The sequence below is a fragment of the Nyctereutes procyonoides genome, unplaced genomic scaffold (genome assembly GCF_905146905.1).
Source record: "Nyctereutes procyonoides isolate TBG_1078 unplaced genomic scaffold, NYPRO_anot_genome, whole genome shotgun sequence".
NCBI lineage: Eukaryota > Metazoa > Chordata > Mammalia > Carnivora > Canidae > Nyctereutes > Nyctereutes procyonoides.
In genome coordinates this window covers 67591368-67608626 of record NW_026575135.1, presented here as the reverse complement: position 1 = coordinate 67608626, position 17259 = coordinate 67591368, and the positions used below count along the sequence as shown (strand labels likewise).

At 34.8% G+C, this 17259-nt stretch overlaps 1 protein-coding gene across 3 annotated transcripts in view; it reads left to right on the top strand.

Annotated features, from left to right (window-relative positions):
- COMMD10 (COMM domain containing 10) overlaps positions 1-17259 on the top strand; it is a 185082-nt gene that overhangs the window by 28463 nt on the left and 139360 nt on the right. For all 3 annotated transcript variants that reach the window (XR_008661436.1, XM_055302210.1, XM_055302212.1), the window contains exon 5: positions 3939-4049. Coding sequence is in view for 2 of the 3 variants with exons in the window: in XM_055302210.1 (XP_055158185.1) it covers positions 3939-4049 (111 nt within the window). In the remaining variant the exon portion in view is untranslated. The remainder of the gene's footprint in view (positions 1-3938; positions 4050-17259) is intronic.

Here is a 17259-nt window from a genome sequence, read left to right as displayed (position 1 = left end):
TAAGAAGTAATGTTAGTGAGATGTGTAAGAACTATCATTTAGGGGCACCTGGGTGGCTCAGTCGTTGAGCATCAGGTCATGATTCCGTCCTGCTTCTCCCTCTGCCTATGTCTCTGCCTCTCTCTCTGTGTCTCTCATAAATAAACAAACAAACAAACAAATAAGATCTTAAAAAAAGAACTATCCTTTAAACAGTTTGACTTGGGCTGAAACACCTTAAAAATATCAGTGTCTTATTTTTTTTGTGTTTTATGTTATTTTGGTGACATTTATTTTCTATTTTATTTTTTAAAAAAGATTTATTGATTTATTTATTCATGAGAGATAGAGAGAGATGCAGAGATAGGCAGAAGCAGATGCAGGCTCCATGCAGGGAGCCAATGTTGGACTTGATCCAGGGACTACAGGATCATGCACTGAGACAAAGGCAGACACTCAATCACTGAGCCACACAGGCATCCCCTAGGTGACATTTAAATCTAGGATGTTGATTAAGATATAAGGACTCTCAGATTTAAATCTGAGTGTGAAATAAAAGAAATATTAAAATGATTCCTGGTATTATAATGTATAAATGTCTGCTGTACATGAGGCAGAATTTTATTCTAAATAGAAGCATATATAGTCGAGCTAATGTAAGTCAAAATTGTACACTAGATTTTCTTATTTTATATTTAATTGAAATATTGGCAACTCTTGTATTTTTTAGTTATGAATCTCAATGGAATGATAATTCAATAGTATACTATACAGTTTTCACCCACAGTAGTATACTATACAATATCATCCCATTTTAAGTGGGATTTTGCTTATATTTCTATTACTAGTGCCTATTAGAGATATGGCCAATAATATAGCAGTGTGTTATAAACCATGTAAAGAGTGACTTCTTTCAAAACTTTTGTTTCTTAGGATATTTATGTTTTTGAAGTGTATGTGTCAATTATTTTTTATAATGGTTCTCAATTTTTCTTTGTCTCCTAGTTTCACTGAAAAGGGTTTATTTGTTTTCCTATTATTACTCTGTGTAGTTGTTAAGTATTCTTTTATAGTTCTAGTTGTTCTTTCTGTATTCCCTCTTCATTTAAGGTTTCTGAATACTGATCATTTTCTAAGAAATTTTATGTGTGGGTGTGAGTATGTGCATATACATACGTATGGAACTTAGCAATTCTGTTTGCTTCTTAAATTACTCTTTAAAATGGACATGGAACAAAGATTTTTAAATCACAGTTTCATGGAAAAGGCTCTGGAATTTAAGAAAGGCAACCCACCAACTCTTTTAGTCATGACTCTTAAAAATTACCTTTCTTTCCTTGTGAGGATTCTTTGATTCATTTCCATTTCAGTTCAGTTCAACAGATACAGAATGTCTACTGTATTTAAGATACTGTAGAAAAAAATCAGGTAATCAAAAATGCCTTAAATTTATAATACTATTGGTAAGCCACTCTGGAAAACTGTGTGGAGGTTCCTCAAAGAGTTAAAAATAGAACTGCCCTATGACCCAACAATTGCACTGCTGGGGATTTACCCCAAAGATATAGATGCAGTGAAAAAACCGAGACACTTGCACCCCAAAGTTTATAGCAGCAATGTCCACAATAGCCAAACTGTGGAAGGAGCCTTCGTATCCCTCGAAAGATGAATGGATATAGAAGATGTGGTCTATGTATACAATGGAATATTACTCAGCCATTAGAAACGACAAATACCATTTGCTTCAACGTGGATAGAACTGGAGGGTATTATGCTGAGTGAAGTAAGTCAATCAGAGAAGGACAAACATTAGATGGTTTCACTCATTCGGGAAATATAAAAAAAAAAATAGTGAAAAGGATTAAAGGGGAAAGTAGAGAAAATGAGTGGGAAATACCAGAGAGGGTGACAGAACATGAGAGACTCCTAACTCTGGGAAACGAACAAGGGGTAATGGAAGGGGAGGTGGACGGGGTGTTGGGATGACTGGGTGACGGGCACTAAGGTGGGGCACTTGATGAGATTGAGCACTAGGTGTTATACTATATGTTGGCAAATTGAACTCTAATAAAAAAATACAAAAAAATGCTAATGAAGTAAACAAATATTACACTAACTTTAAATATTTGTGAAAATAAATTGTTGAACACTGCTGACCAAAAAAAAAAAAAATTATAATACTTTGCAGTTTCCAAAACACCTTTGAATATGCATTTTCTTAATTGTTATTACTAATAATTCAAGAAAGCAGATAGTTCACATAGATTAATTCCTATGAAGAAATTGAGGTCTTAAAAGACTGTGACTTAACCATGGTTCCATAACCCATAACTAGTGAATGACAGCTGAAGCTTGAACGAAAGCATAAGCTCAGTGCTGTTGTAAATTCTCCTTTACCACTGTTATGCAAAGACAAAGCATGCATTAATTTATGCAAATTATTGCCCATAATGAGGCTGTGTTTTAATTCATTCACTTAATATTTATTATAAGTGCTTCAAGGGCTAGGATAGGATCAGTAAAATAAGATCAAGACAGTATCTTATAGGTTCATGTGAGTATCTGGAAGGTACTTTTCAATTAAGACAGTGACATGTATCAAAATGCTTGGATTTATGAGAATGGTTATGGCATACTTTTTCTTATTTATTGGTAGATCTATTGCACATAACTGTTCAAAAGAGTGGTGGGCTGGTATTAGAGACTACACTTACTCTGATGTGTGTTAAAGATCAGTATGTTAAGGGTCCTTAACATACACCATTAAATTGTTGTTTTATTTCTGGTATTGTGGGCTATGTCTCTGCAACATCTTTCCTCTTTTTACCCATAACCCCTCAAAGGCTCAGTGCCAGAAAGAACAAAACCGTATCTTTATTTTGTCATCATATCCTCTCTCAAATAGATCATACTTTCATTGCTCTCTTTCCAATTTGGCTTTGAGTCACTGCTGTGATTCTAGCTGTTGAAGTCTTTCAACGTAGCAGTTAGTATTTTGGTCGAGTAAAAATTGTTGTGAGGTTGCCATTCTTACCAATGTAGTAAGTTAGTTTTACTCATTCAGTTATTAGAGCCATGTTGTCTGAGGCATATGACAATTGCATGTTACAGTCTTCCCTAAATATTGATACTTGAGACTTACTGGAAGTTAAATCTCAAAATTTATACTCATAGTTCTGAGATTAGAGAAACCAGTTGTCTATCGAGTTTAATAAAGCCACATTTGTGCTGTTTAATATTTTAAGAGGAAACTTAAACTGTTTTAGTCTGTCTTTACTACTTTTGCCCTACCTGATTAAGTTTTGCTATTATTATGTTAATTAATAAGTTCAAAGGAAATGTTCTAATTAGTTTCTGTCATAACCGGGAACCATAATAAGAGTACTTTGGAAAGCATGATAACACCTGCTCACTAATAAATATCATTTCTTTGTCTGGCTCTTTTCCAGTCTCACTAACTGTGTCTAAATGTGTGAACCTCTTACCATCTGGGTACTTCAATTTTCCTCTAAATTTAAACAAACAAAAAGTCTTACCTGTATTCTACCTAATGCAGAGTTTTGAAAGATAATGAGAGGTCATTAAAGTGTGAGTTAAAATCTCTTAACTATTTAAAAATCATTGGCTTTACATATATACTATCTTAAAATAGTAATTTACTATTTAAAAGCCATTGTCTCTTTAGTGTACTTCATTGCTTAGCCTAAGACCTCTATTTTTAGAATACAGCGTATTTGAAGACCATCTTTATTGTTGAATTTGACGGGTGTGGCACAAGGCCAGTGTTATGAGCCCAAAGGGAGAATTTGCAGAATATGCAGGTTGAAGGAGCCCGGGAACTGACTTTCCACAAAGTCCAGGTTATTCATGTTCATTCCCATGGATGGGAGATATGCTTAAAGTTGACCGTTGTCTTCCTTCTATACCATCTGATTCCAATCTGCACTTGTCTTTTCTAGCTTGAGACGGTCGAATGGCAGCTTAACCTTCAGATGGCTCACTCTGCTCAGGCGAAACTGAAATCTCCTCAGGCTGTATTACAGCTAGGAGTGAGCAATGAAGATTCAAAGGTAAGAAATGGTATCTCATTGAAACAGTGTATTTTGTTTACTGGGTCATGTACTTTATTGTTAGCAAGGTCTTTGCTCTCATGGTTGAAAATTTAAATACAATCAAATAAGGATTAACAAATTAACAGCTCTTTATAAGTGACAGTTTTTGATATCAGAATGATTTGTCACTTTAGTATTCATTTGAAGAAATGTCTTGCAAGGTGCCTTTCTTGCAAAAACATATCATAATGTCTCCTTTTAAATTCTGCAATAAGAAAACTTGGTAATGCCAGATACAAGATTTTAATGATTCAGATATTTGTGGATATTTCTGAGTGTTTTGTGTTTTAAGCTGCATACATATGCTAGAGGGACTATTGTTGTCTAACCAATGCCTAGATTATGAAGGTGGCATGAATTGTATTTGTATGTGTGTGTGTGTGTGTGTGTGTGTGTGTAGCACTTGTGTGCATGTGTTTAAATCCCTATTCTTGCAAAATGGAATTTCGGATTTGTTTTTTACCGCATGGTGATTTCTCCTTTAGTGTTAATTTCAGGAAGCTTGAACGTGTAATCTACTTGCAAGAGTTGGCATGGAATATTTTCTTTACTGTAGCATATAGAGAAATATATTTTAAGATATCAATAAAAGCTATTTGTTGTATTTTTATTGTAATTGATTCTCTTTCTAAGGGAGTGACTTCCCCCCCCAATGGAAGGAGACTTCGCCTCATGTTAAGACAAATAAAATAAAGATGAGAATGAGGTAGGAGGATCAGAGGCAGGAGAGATTACTCTGCCTGGATGTGATCAGAGGATGACGGGAGAAATGTTATTGTTTATAATGGACATTGAAGGATGGGATTATTATTACTTTTTTGTTAGAACTTTCATTATGTGTTATATCATGCACAGTTTTATTAACCATAAGAACTAGAACCAATACCTAGCCCACGTTCCATGTCTACAAAATTTTAGGCAATTGAGTTGGGTCTCACCACATATAATTAATTCACCACAGTGTTTCAAAAGTATTTCATTTCATACATTTGCAGTTAATAAATATAAATAATATGTAAAATAGTATAAATTTAGTGGTTAAGAGTTGAACTGACTAGTATACTGATATATGTTGAACTGACTAGTATACTGAATTTAGTAGCAGAGCTACTTAAATCTTTATGAGTGTTAGTGTCTTCCCTTGTAAAATGGGGATAATAATAACCTGTCTCACAAGGTTTTATATGAAGAGTAGATACCCATTGTATGTAGTGTTTTGTTGAATGCCTAATATTACGTAAATGCTCAAAAAAATGCAGGCTGCTTCCATCTTCATCATCATTATCATCAATAAAACTTTTTTTGGCTGCTGGATAAATAAATATCTTTGTTTTAAACTGAAGCTGACAATAAACTTTTTTCCTGATGGAGTTAATCTTTTCCCTTTCTTTGCCTTCTTTTCCCCTTTTATTTTTTGGTCATGTATTTTCATATTTAGGCTTACTGGGAATTGGGGAGGCAAAGGACAGCCTGGGAGGTCCTTCTTTTCTTTCCCTGAACTAGGGAAGGCATTCCTTTAGGTTTAGGATAATATCTGGACCTCACTGGTGTAGACTGGGACTGTTCTGAGTGAAAGCACATATATGCACCTGTGTATGTCATACATACCTACACAGATTCATATATACTCCAAGGGGCTGTACACTTTCACTGTTGTATTCTCATGACTACCATATATTATGTCTGAATAGCTAAATGTAAAATATAGGTGGGATGGATACTATTTTGACCATATACTGGGTACCTTGAGTATCACAGTTTGATACACAGTGCTTGACTTCGGGATGCATGAATCCTCCCAGGTCCCTTATTATGTCTTCAAAATGTTTCTATGGCAGTGATATTTTTAGGCAATAGGGAGGAATGAATCGTGCTTCTAGTAAAAGAGTCATGTTTTTAATTCATATTATTTAGAAAATCTCTACAGATGTAAAATTCACCTCTTTGGAAATAGAGGCTTGAGTACATTTGATGTTCCTGTGCATTGCTGGTTTGAAATTTTGAATGAATGTGTGGTTATCCTTATAACTTGTAGAGCCGGGGAACCATTTTCACTGGCAAACAGATCCTTGGGAAGAAGAGTGGCAGCACACAAAAGTAAAGGGTATTTTTATTTTGTATGCAGACTTACGTGAGCCTCTGTGTATTGCCTATCTTCCTTCCCTATAGCATTGTGGGGGTTTGGCCCATTTCTTCTATCTGCTAAACAGAAGACATTTAATGAAGTGTCTGCCCCCTATCGGCCTGGACAGACTCTTGCCATCTCCAAGTGATGTGTGTCCTAGCTCTAAGGAACACTTGACCAAGACATCTGTTCTTTCACCGAACTGCTGCTGGGAAGCTGTACTTTTTCCTTTGTTTACATTCTCTCTCTCTCTCTCTCTCTCTCTTTCTCTCTCTCTCTCTCTCATGATCTGGTACTCTATTCTTTGTACTTGAATGAGAGTTTGGGAATTCTTGACAGGTTGGAATATTAGGTGAAAGGAACAGGAATATGGAGCATATTTTCAAAACCAAGTTTGTTAAAAGAAGGGAGAGTTTTAATTTAAAGAACGACGAAAAGCTAAAACTGTTAGTTTATGATGCAAAGTATCATAGAATACAGTTGCCAGGGATCCCTGGGTGGCGCAGTGGTTTGGTACCTGCCTTTGGCCCGGGGCGCGATCCTGGAGACACTGGATCGAATCCCACGTCGGGCTCCCGGTGCATGGAGCCTGCTTCTCCCTCTGCCTGTGTCTCTGCCTCTCTCTCTCTCACTGTGTGCCTATCATAAATAAATAAAGATTTAAAAAAAAAAAAACTTTAAAAAAAAAAAAAGAATACAGTTGCCGTATTCTGAAATTGGCATTTGTTTAAAACAGGAAGCATTAAATAAAATTATTTTAAGTGAAGATGACACAAGGCAGTTATCCTGAAAATAGATGTGCATTTGAAATAATTCTGAGAGGATTAGAGTCAGTAAAAATTATGAGAAAGACTGTTTTTGATGTTTACTTTTGAGCTGTTGAAATGAAAACTTCCTGTAATTCACTGAAGTGTGCAGTTTCTAAGAGTCTTTCTTCTTATTCACTTCCAACATACACATGAAAAGTGTAGCCTGCAGTGAAGTTTTAATTGCTATCACATTAGATAGCATTGTTGTACTGGTCTCCTTTCTCTTGGAACGTTCTTGTCTCAGGGCTTTCCTGTTTTGCTACTAATTTTATCATGAAAACTGGGTGATTGTAGCTTTTCCTACAGTATTTTGATATATATTCTAGTTGTTTGCAGTTAATTGTCTTAGCGTTTGTCTACTGCATTTAGCAAAGTAAGATTATCTTCCTGTTCCAAGATAACTCAAAATGAGATTTTCTTTTTTTTTTTTTTTGGTTTATTTCATTAGAGGGCAGTAGAGCTCTTTGCTTACCTAACCTCTGGCATTTACAGTATTATTTGAAATAACATTCAAAATAATGTGTGAAGTCCGTAGTTGTGGGAAATGCTAAGTGTTCACATTTCTAATCGGTATATAACAATAGAGTTCTCTTGTTTCTATCAACAAAATTAATGCCTATTAATCAGATATGTACAGAACAAATAAATGAAATCATTATGATTCCATTGTTTGTTAATTTCTTTATGATTATTTGCCAAAATGAAATTTATTAAAAAGCCTTCAACACTGTTGATATTTTTGTTACATTCTGTCACTTCTATTAATTTCTTTATGAGAAAGGAGAACAAAATAATCCCCACGATAGTTGAATGGCTCTAATAACTTATATAGTATAACTAGTTCCAGGCTAATCATAGACAGTTGAAATGTCTTTGTGTAGAGAATAGCAATTTTATACTTAACAATGTTGGCATTTTTGAATATTCAAAGCACCTTAACTTTGAATACCCCAGAAACACTAAAATATTTAAATTTTGCTATTGAGTGAGCATTGTTGCATTTTCCCCAGTAACTTTGCAATGCCAAGACGATTGTGTTTTGTTAGTACAGTGGTTTTAAATTTTTTTGGTACGTCTTTTAAGAAAGAATTTTTGTATTTCAATCTTGTCTTCTTTTGAAACAACTGAGACAAAATTCGCCTTGAAGAGGAATGGTCATTTACCTTGATGTTAAGTTGGATTGTGCTCAGGTTGTACATGGTACTTTATGGATGGGCACTTACAATTTCGAGTGAATTAAGGACTTTCAGTACCAATTTTTTGAGTTAGAGATCTTTATTCTTTTTTCCAAAATGGATGGCAAATTCTATTGAGAGTGAAGAAAAAGTAGGGAAAGCCCTGTTTTAGTGCTCACTCTGTGCTAGCTACTCCTTTATTTAAAATACTTCTTTCAGGTGTGAATTCTTATTATTATCCTTATTTTATAGACAGAGGAATGGAAACACATACATGCTAAATTATTCTCTTAGGTTGTACAACTAAAAAAATTGTAGAACCAGAAACCAGACAGTTTTACCTCAGAGCTCTGTGCTTTATTCATTGCTGTTCTTTATTTATACTGTATCTTTTGCTTATTTAATAATTTAGAAACTGATCCTATAATATGCATATATATTTGAGGGTGCTGAAAGCTGTTCTTTTTTAAAATTAATTTATTTGAGAGAGTGTGCATGTATGCATGCAGGAACAGGAAGAGCAGAGGGAGAGGGACAGAGAATCCCAGGCAGACTCTGTGCTGAGTGTGGAGCCCAACATGGTGCTCCATCCCAGGACCCTGACATCATGACCTGAGTGGAAATCGAGAGTTGGATGTTTAACCCACTGCACCATCCAGGTGCTCTGAAAGCTGTTCTAATTGTTGGTTTTTGGTTCTCCAAAAAGTGATAGAGATATGGATTCTAAATTTCCTTTTCCTTTGATTAAGTTGAAATAATTTTACACTTTAAGTCAATGTGAGATATAACTGAACACTTTTACATAGTAAGTACAGTTATATGTTCTGATGTTTAGTAGAAGCTCCATTTATTAACATACTTCACTGTAATAGCTACATGGCATCATGATGCTGATACCTTATGAACAAAGAAATAGGCTATATCATTAAAAAGAAAACATCCTTAGATCTGCTTATGACAGATATATTAGTAAGAGGAAAATACGTATGTTGTTCATATATGAACTCTTGTATTAGAAATGTAAAGAATTTTGATCTCCTTAAAAGTGATGTTTGTATTGACGGATTTTGAAGGACCTTCAAATTTCTCTAAGCTACTCTGATGAGCAGGCCTGCATTTTACAAATGTTATATTTTTACAAATTTAATCCATGTAGTGAATGTATTTCAGCGTAGTCCCTTGATAATTTGAGTTAATTTTCTCTAATAGCTGTATATTTATAATGGATCTTTTGAAAATTATAGGGGGAAAAAAGTCAAAGTCACGTAAAATTCCAAAACCCACAACACTGTTAGGTGTTGCTATAGGACACTCCAGTTGTTTTTTCTAATGGATCTCTTATAAGTGATTTTTAAAAAATAATGATTATATTTGGCCTAGGAACAAGAATTGAGGTATTATTAGTACTGTTCAGTACTCTATATGGTTATGAGGTGATAATCTCATTCACTAATCAGATTTTTTTTCTCATTTTGATAAGTAGCAATTATTACCTTTTCTACAACATGCTATCTTGTGATCTGAATAAACATTCTGCAAAGTTCTGGGCTTTTTACTCACTGATTTTGAAGAGTAATTTTATAAATTGAACTTTGATACATCAACTCTGTATCAAGATACTAATTTCCATCTGTATCATTTGAGATGATTATTTAGGGTTCAGAAAATTTTGAAGACTGGTCAGTGGCTTTTCTTCTCAAATGGAATGATTGATAAATATTGATTGTCTTTCTTTTTAAAAAAAATTGTAGGTTTTTTCATTACTTAAGTTGTGTATGTATATTATAGAAAACTTGAAAATTCCAGAGATATACAGGAAAACTCATAGATTTACTACCAAGATGCAGCCAGTCTATTTGATCTCTTTTATTTTGGTGTTTATTCCATGGATTATTTTGGAAGTGATCCTATGAATTCTTTGATTTTTATGTATAACTGCTTTTTTTTCATGTAACTCTGTAAAATCTTTTCCATATTGCTTCATACTTACATGAATGTATTTTAAATGACTGCATTGTCCTTTGGTTATGACATACTATGATTTTCTAATTGTTCCTCTATTGTCACATAATGGGTTTGTTTCCATGTTGTCATAAACATCTTTGTGTATTTTGAATAGGTACTAAACAAACATTTACTGAAGACCAATGAATGAATGAATGAATGAAGCCTCCTTGGTATTAAGGGTTATTCCCCACGAGTGTAATTAGGAGGTGAAAGGTCACGACCTAAAAAGAGGTCTTTTGAGTTTGATAAATGGCTTTCCATAATTATTTTGCAAATACACCTAGAAACTCAAAGTTTGCATTCAGAGAATTTAAGAGCTTATGGAGAAAGGTTTACCATCTCAAATATAGGTTCTTTGATAACTAGTTAATTAATTATTTTGGATAATTTTGGGAGACCAGTGAAAAACTCAGGTATTTCTGTAATATTAGAGAGCCCTCTATTTTATAATTTCTGTATTCGTGAACAAATTAAACGAACATTAGTGAACAAATTAGTGAACAAATTAAACGAACTTTTGTTATACGTGTTTTATTTTATTATAGAACATGCAGAAGCAGTTTGATCAAATACTCTGGCAGTTAGAGAATATAGGAACAGCCCTTATTTGTGAGATAATTATCCAGATATTCTGGGAACAAAACCTATTTCTTTGGTTGTGTGTGTGTGTGTGTGTGTGTGTGTGTGTGTGTTTTAAACCTGATTCTTTGGAATCAAATTTATTTAAGTATTCCTAAGGCTTTCTGGCTCTAGTTTTCTAATTCTTAACTTTGTTTTGTATCTTTTTTCATTGTGATCAATTTCTCGATGATAGTGGCCTTCAGGTGTCATATTTTCTACCTAAGAGCAATACAAAATGTTTTTCCCCAATTTAGTGGCATTTATTTTTTTAGTTTTTTGGTCACTTGGACTTTCTGAAAGATCTTATGTATTCAAGTACATTGATGTGTTCAAATCATCTATGTATAGCTCCGTGATATCACAGTGAACCTCCCTGTATCTGTGTGAGAAGAGTGTTTGTGTATATGTAAACTTTTTACATATTTCAAGTTCCCTAATGGAAACTGCATTTATCCATGAAAGGACTTTATAAGCTAAAGAAAAAAAATATATATATATATATATTGTTTTGGATGCTATCTTTGATGGGTAAAGACAAACAGAATATTCTTTTTATAAATTTATTTTTTATTGGTGTTCAGTTTGCCAACATATAGAATAACACCCAGTGCTCATCCCGTCAAGTGTCTCCCTCAGTGCCCGTCACCCAGTCACCCCCACCCCCCGCCCACCTCCCCTTCCACCACCCCTAGTTCAGACAAACAGAATATTGACACACAATTAGAATGTGATAGAATTGAGTGTTCATTTGGAGGAAATGATAAAAGAATCTTGGAAAAGAAAATCCTTTTAAAAAATACTCCAGAAAGCTCATTTCAGCATTAAAATATCATCTCTTTACTAACATTATTTTTAAAAATTTTGTGGGATTCCAAAGTAGGGAGACAAATAATATCACCCTTATTTGTCTTTCCTAGCTTTGGAACCTTTTTAACTTTTTATATCCAGAGGCAGTTGATAATTATAATATTCCATAGACATAATAAGAATGTGTTTAGAAATACCTTTACATTTTGTTTGATGTATTTTTATGGAATATAAATGACAATAATAGAAACTCATGGTTTAAGTAATTGAAATACAAGTGTTTGCAATGAATTAGACAACTGCACAAATAAAATGCAGTTTCATAAATTAAATAAGCAGTAGGTTTTTAAAGAGCTCAAATTCCATTCAAGAGATATTTATTAAACATTACCTGTGTAAGAGATACTAGGCAAGATACAAGTGAGATAGAAAGGTCTTATTTTCCATCATGGTCTAGCAAGCCAGTAAATAGAAGTTTAGTGACTATTACAAAAGAGGAAATATATGGAGCTCCAGAAACAGGGCAAGGAGGTTTAGAGACAGTGACAGGCAGGGGAGTTTCAGGTGAGGGAAAAGGCACATGAAAAAGGATAGAGATATCTTTTGAGCCCATGGAGCATAACATAGCTGTGATATCCAGGTGGAAATGGTTGGCAATCTGGGGCTTGGGAGAAAATTATAGACTAGAAATCAAGATTTGGACATCATTGAATTTAGATTATAATTTCAGTCATGAGAATGGAGGAGATCAATCACAAAGGGACAGAGTATAGAAATTTATGAGCTCCTAAATTTCAAAGGCAAGTAGAGTTGGAGGCGCTTACGACAGTGATTGGGAAGGAGCAGCCAGGTACCAAAGGAAGAACATTTCTTAGAGAGTGAATTATGTCACATGCTGCTAAGAGGTAAAAGAGAAAAAAATAAATTACCTAATTTCATCCTCACAGCTGTGAATTAGGTACTAATATTTCCCCTACTTTTCTCAGTAGTTAGATATAAGTACCTAGATTGGGTCCTAGAAAGTGATAAAGCCAAGATCTGAGTCCAGGTTCATCTGACTAAATAGCCTGAGCTTATAATCACTGTTCAGTGGTAAAAAGATGAATTGAGTGACATGAAGAGCATTGGTGATCACTGTCTGGGGCAGGAGGACACGTTTAAGATGGAGGGCAGTATCAAATGCTATTGAGAGGTCAGGAAAGAGAACAGACAGGTGAGTGAGGGATTTGATTCGATGATCTTCTCTGATAACTTTGACAATTGTAATCTCAGTTACATTTGAGAGGAAGAAAGATGATTGGATTAAACTGAGGAGAGAACATGAAGACACAGTGAAAGCCACCATATAAGTAACTCTTAAGAAGCATAGAGATAGGATAAGCAGTGTAAGGAGTGTGGGTTTAGTGAGTGCTAGTGGGAGAGGTTTGTATGCTGATGGGATAGATCCCTCGGGTGGAGAAATTAACAACACAGAGAGGGCTATAATTTAATTGAGAAAGTAAGAAGATGTGGGCAGCCCGGTGGCTCAGTGGTTTAGCACCACTTTCAGCAAAGGGCCTGATCCTGGAGATCCGAGATTGAATCCCACGTCAGGCTCCCTGCATGGAGCCTGCTTCTCTCTCTGCCTCTCTCTCTCTCCCTTCTCTCTCTCTCTCTCTCTCTCTCTCTCTCTCATAAAGAAATAAAATCTTAAAAAAAAATAGAAAGTAAGTAAAATGTGAAATCCAGAGCTTGAACGGAAGGGTTGGACTGTGATGGGAGAATGGGGAATGGGAACATACCATTTGTTGTAATAGGAAGTAAGGAAGAGTGTGGGTGAGGTAGATAGTTTTGGGTGTCGGAAGAAAAAGTTGTGTCTCTGTTTCTGTTTTCTCTATAGAGTCATTAGTGGGGCAGTGGGTAGGTCTAGGAAGCTTGAGAACAGAGGAGAAAAGTATGAAAGAGTATTTTGGATACTGAGAAAATTAACAAACTAGGTATTTTAGTCTACCTTGCTATGTTGAACAGTGATGATTGCCCATTTGAGATTTGTGGCCATGGATTTAAAATGAAAACTGTTGGAAGGTTGCACATTTTTCTTGATCCATTTTTAGCTGCTCTGGTATAGAGATAGAGTAGGTGGAAAATTGGATTTAATCAGGGTTTCATCTTTGCCCAGTGTATCAGATGAAGGTAGAAAGGATGGACTGTATGTGCACACATGTGCACACGCACACATGAGTGATTCTAAATCAAGTCAGGTAGAAAGTGAGGATATGATGTGTGTTGGGGGTGGTGTGATGGAGAGGAACTGGCTGGAAATAGAGCTGAAACCCTGGGCCATAGCCTCCCTAGAGTAGTTTGTGGTACAGATTACCCTCAGACAGAGATCTTAGTTTCAGGATCACTCAGGGATTTTTTCATTTGAATCTTCATACCTCTGTGACTTGGCCTGGTATATAGCATATCCTTTACAAGGGAGAGGTAGATAAAAGTAAAACCTAGTATCTGGTCTTGTCTGAACTTTTACCCCTGCATCAACTTGGAAACTGAAATGGTCCGACCCTATGAAGATTTGGTCTATATTGTAGGAGTTCTGGAGTGTGGCCAGTGGCTGCTTCTTGATCTGTTACTTTCTTGTTTGATGATAGACTCAGCATCTGTTGGAAAATACTGGAGTAGTTCATAACTAGCCCTCTCTACCAATGATACTATAGCTAGAAATCAATTAAAATGTGAAAATTTTATATTTCAATTGAATTTATTAGCTTTTGAACATCATTGGTGATTTTCTGAATTGCTTTTCTAAGTCTAGTGTTCTAATTTTGGGATGGTTATATGATTTATAATAATATAATATAATTTATAATTATAAATTTTAGATTCAAGACATAGTAAAGATAGCTACATTAAGTTGTCTCACGAGTAAATTGCGTTGTTGAATCAGTCCTAATAATTTTGGCAAAAAAAGGAGTTGGCAAACGCTTTTCTGAGCTAGTTTAAATGAGATTTTAAGTATTTTTGGTGTGAGGTTGCCATATGAATTGCATAAACATATCTTAAATGGTAAGTTGTGTTTCTTTCAAACTTTTTTCTTTATATCAGAATTATATAGAGGAAATTAAACTTATATGAAGAAGAGTCACTTTTATTATATTTCTTCTCTCAGAGCAAATTATTGGGCACTATTGACTGTTTCTGTGGTATTGGGGAAATAGATTTTTCTAATATGTTCACATATAAAAATCTCTTTATTGTTTTTTTTTTTTTTAGCTTTTCAACTGTTATGATGATCCAAAATTATGTAATCTTTAAAAAAAAAACTCATGTCTGTATATAGTTCTTTAAGGATTTAATCTGATCCTCAAATCTTGGATCACCTGCCATTTTACTTGGAAACATAATCATCCCAAGATGCCTAGTCATTGTGAGCCTATGGGCTGTTTATCTGTTTGTATGTAGCATCAGCTCCGTGTCACCAGTTTGTTTTTGGTCTGTCCTTAGATGACATGTCTGAGGTTCCGAAGGCAACTGTTCAGTTAATGCACAGAGTAGTCGCCTTCAGTTACCTTATATAACGGAGAATGAAATTTGTAAGCCGTGGGAACATGTCATAAGTAGGGCTTTTAGATGAACGAAGGGGTAGCAGTAAGGCTGGTGAAGGAGCATTATCCATATCTGACCACTCACCCCCGCTCTTGCTAATAGCAAAATCAAGAGACAGAATGTAATCTCATTTCCAAAAATCTTGATAACTTTTCAGAAAAGTTTTGATCTCTGTCTAATTAATGAAGTCCCATGCTATATATACACTTTTTACGGTGTCATACTTTGTTTTTAAAACTTTTTTTGTTATTATCCAGAGTTTGTATATATAAAGTTTGCTTATACTGAAGAACTCTGCTTTTATAACATCAGTGAAACACTATGTATTTGTTATTGTGGTTGTGGTTAATCAAAACTCATAATTGACAACTTACATAAATGGCATACAGATAATAATTTTGAATGAGAATTAGTATATGACTTGCCAAATAGTACATTTATTATAAACCATTTTTTCCTGCCATAGAGCATTACGTTATAAACATCTTTCATTGTCAGTAGATAAACTTTTACTCCGCAACACCATTTTAAATGGCTGCAGAATATTATGTTTATATATTCCATCTTCTTATTTTTCTTTTTTTGGTAGATAGGGTTTATTTTTCTAGTAACCCTTCAGCAGTACCTTTCCTTTTGAAGCCATATTTAAACCTTTTGGTAGATACCAGCATGAGGGAAGTAGATATTAGAAATGCTGCATGTGGGCAGCCCGGGTGGCTCAGTGGTTTAGCGCTGCCTTCAGCCCAGGATGGGATCCTGGAGATCCGGGATCGAGTCCCGCGATGGGCTCCCTGCATGGAGCCTGCTTCTCCTTCTGCCTGTGTCTTGGCCTGCCTCTCTCTCTCTCTCTCTCTCACGAATAAATAAAATCTTTTAAAAAAAATGCTGCATGTGTTAGAATTCTAGTAACTGCTAGAGTAATGAATTTTTATTGCAGGGTAAGCTGTCTTTTCCAGGGATTGATTATCCATGTTTGGACATAGAGTTTGGAATGTCTTTTTTAAATTATACTTATTTTATTTTTTACGTTTTTATTTAAGTTCCAGTTAGTTAACATACAGTGTAGTATTAGTGTCAGGTGTACAATACAGTGATTCAACACTTTCATACAACACCTGGTGTTCATTACAGGTGCCCTCCTTAATCCCTATCACCTATTACCCATCCCCCCACCTACCTCCCCTCTGGTAACCATTAGTGTGTTCTCTGTAGTTAAGAGTCTGTTTTTTTTGGTTTGCCTCGTTTTTTTTTTTCTTTCTTTTTTTTCTTAAATTCCACGTATGAGTAAAATTATATGGTATTTGTCTTTCTTGGTTAACTTATTTTGCTTAGCAAAATGTTCTGTAATTCCACCCATGTTGTTGCAAATGGCAAGATTTCATTCTTTTTTATGGCTAAGTAATATTCCATTGCATATATATACACACACACACACACACACACACACACATATTGATCAGTCAGTGGATATTTGAGCTGTTTCAATATTTTGGCTATTGTGGATAATGCTGCTATAAACATAAGGGTGCATGTTGGAATGTTTTTAAAATTTGTGTGTATTTGTTAATTTATGAGGTTCTCGAACAGGGAGAATTTGCTTGCTTCCTTCCTTCATCTCTTCCTCTCTTCCTCTTACCTCCTCTTTCTGTCTTCTTTGTAATGGAGAAGTGCAGTTTCTTTCAGAGATAACCCATTTTATCTCAAGGAGTTCCAGCCCATCCATCTTAACAGGGTAATTTTATCCAAACTTAAAATGCTACCACTTCCTTAGTAAGGATGATGAAATAAATACTCCAAAATAACCCTTTCGTAATTCTCAAGCAGTAAAAGAAAAGAGTCATTCAGATACAACTTTATTTATGAAATGAGTAAAGGCTTATGGAATTTTCTAGCAAAAAGAGATCTTGGATTTGGCAACTGATTGGTAGTTATGATATCAAAAAATGCAAACAGCAAAAGAAGATAAATTGGACTTCATCAAAATTAAAAACTTTTGTGCATCAATGATACTATGAAGAGAATGAAAAGATAACCTGGAG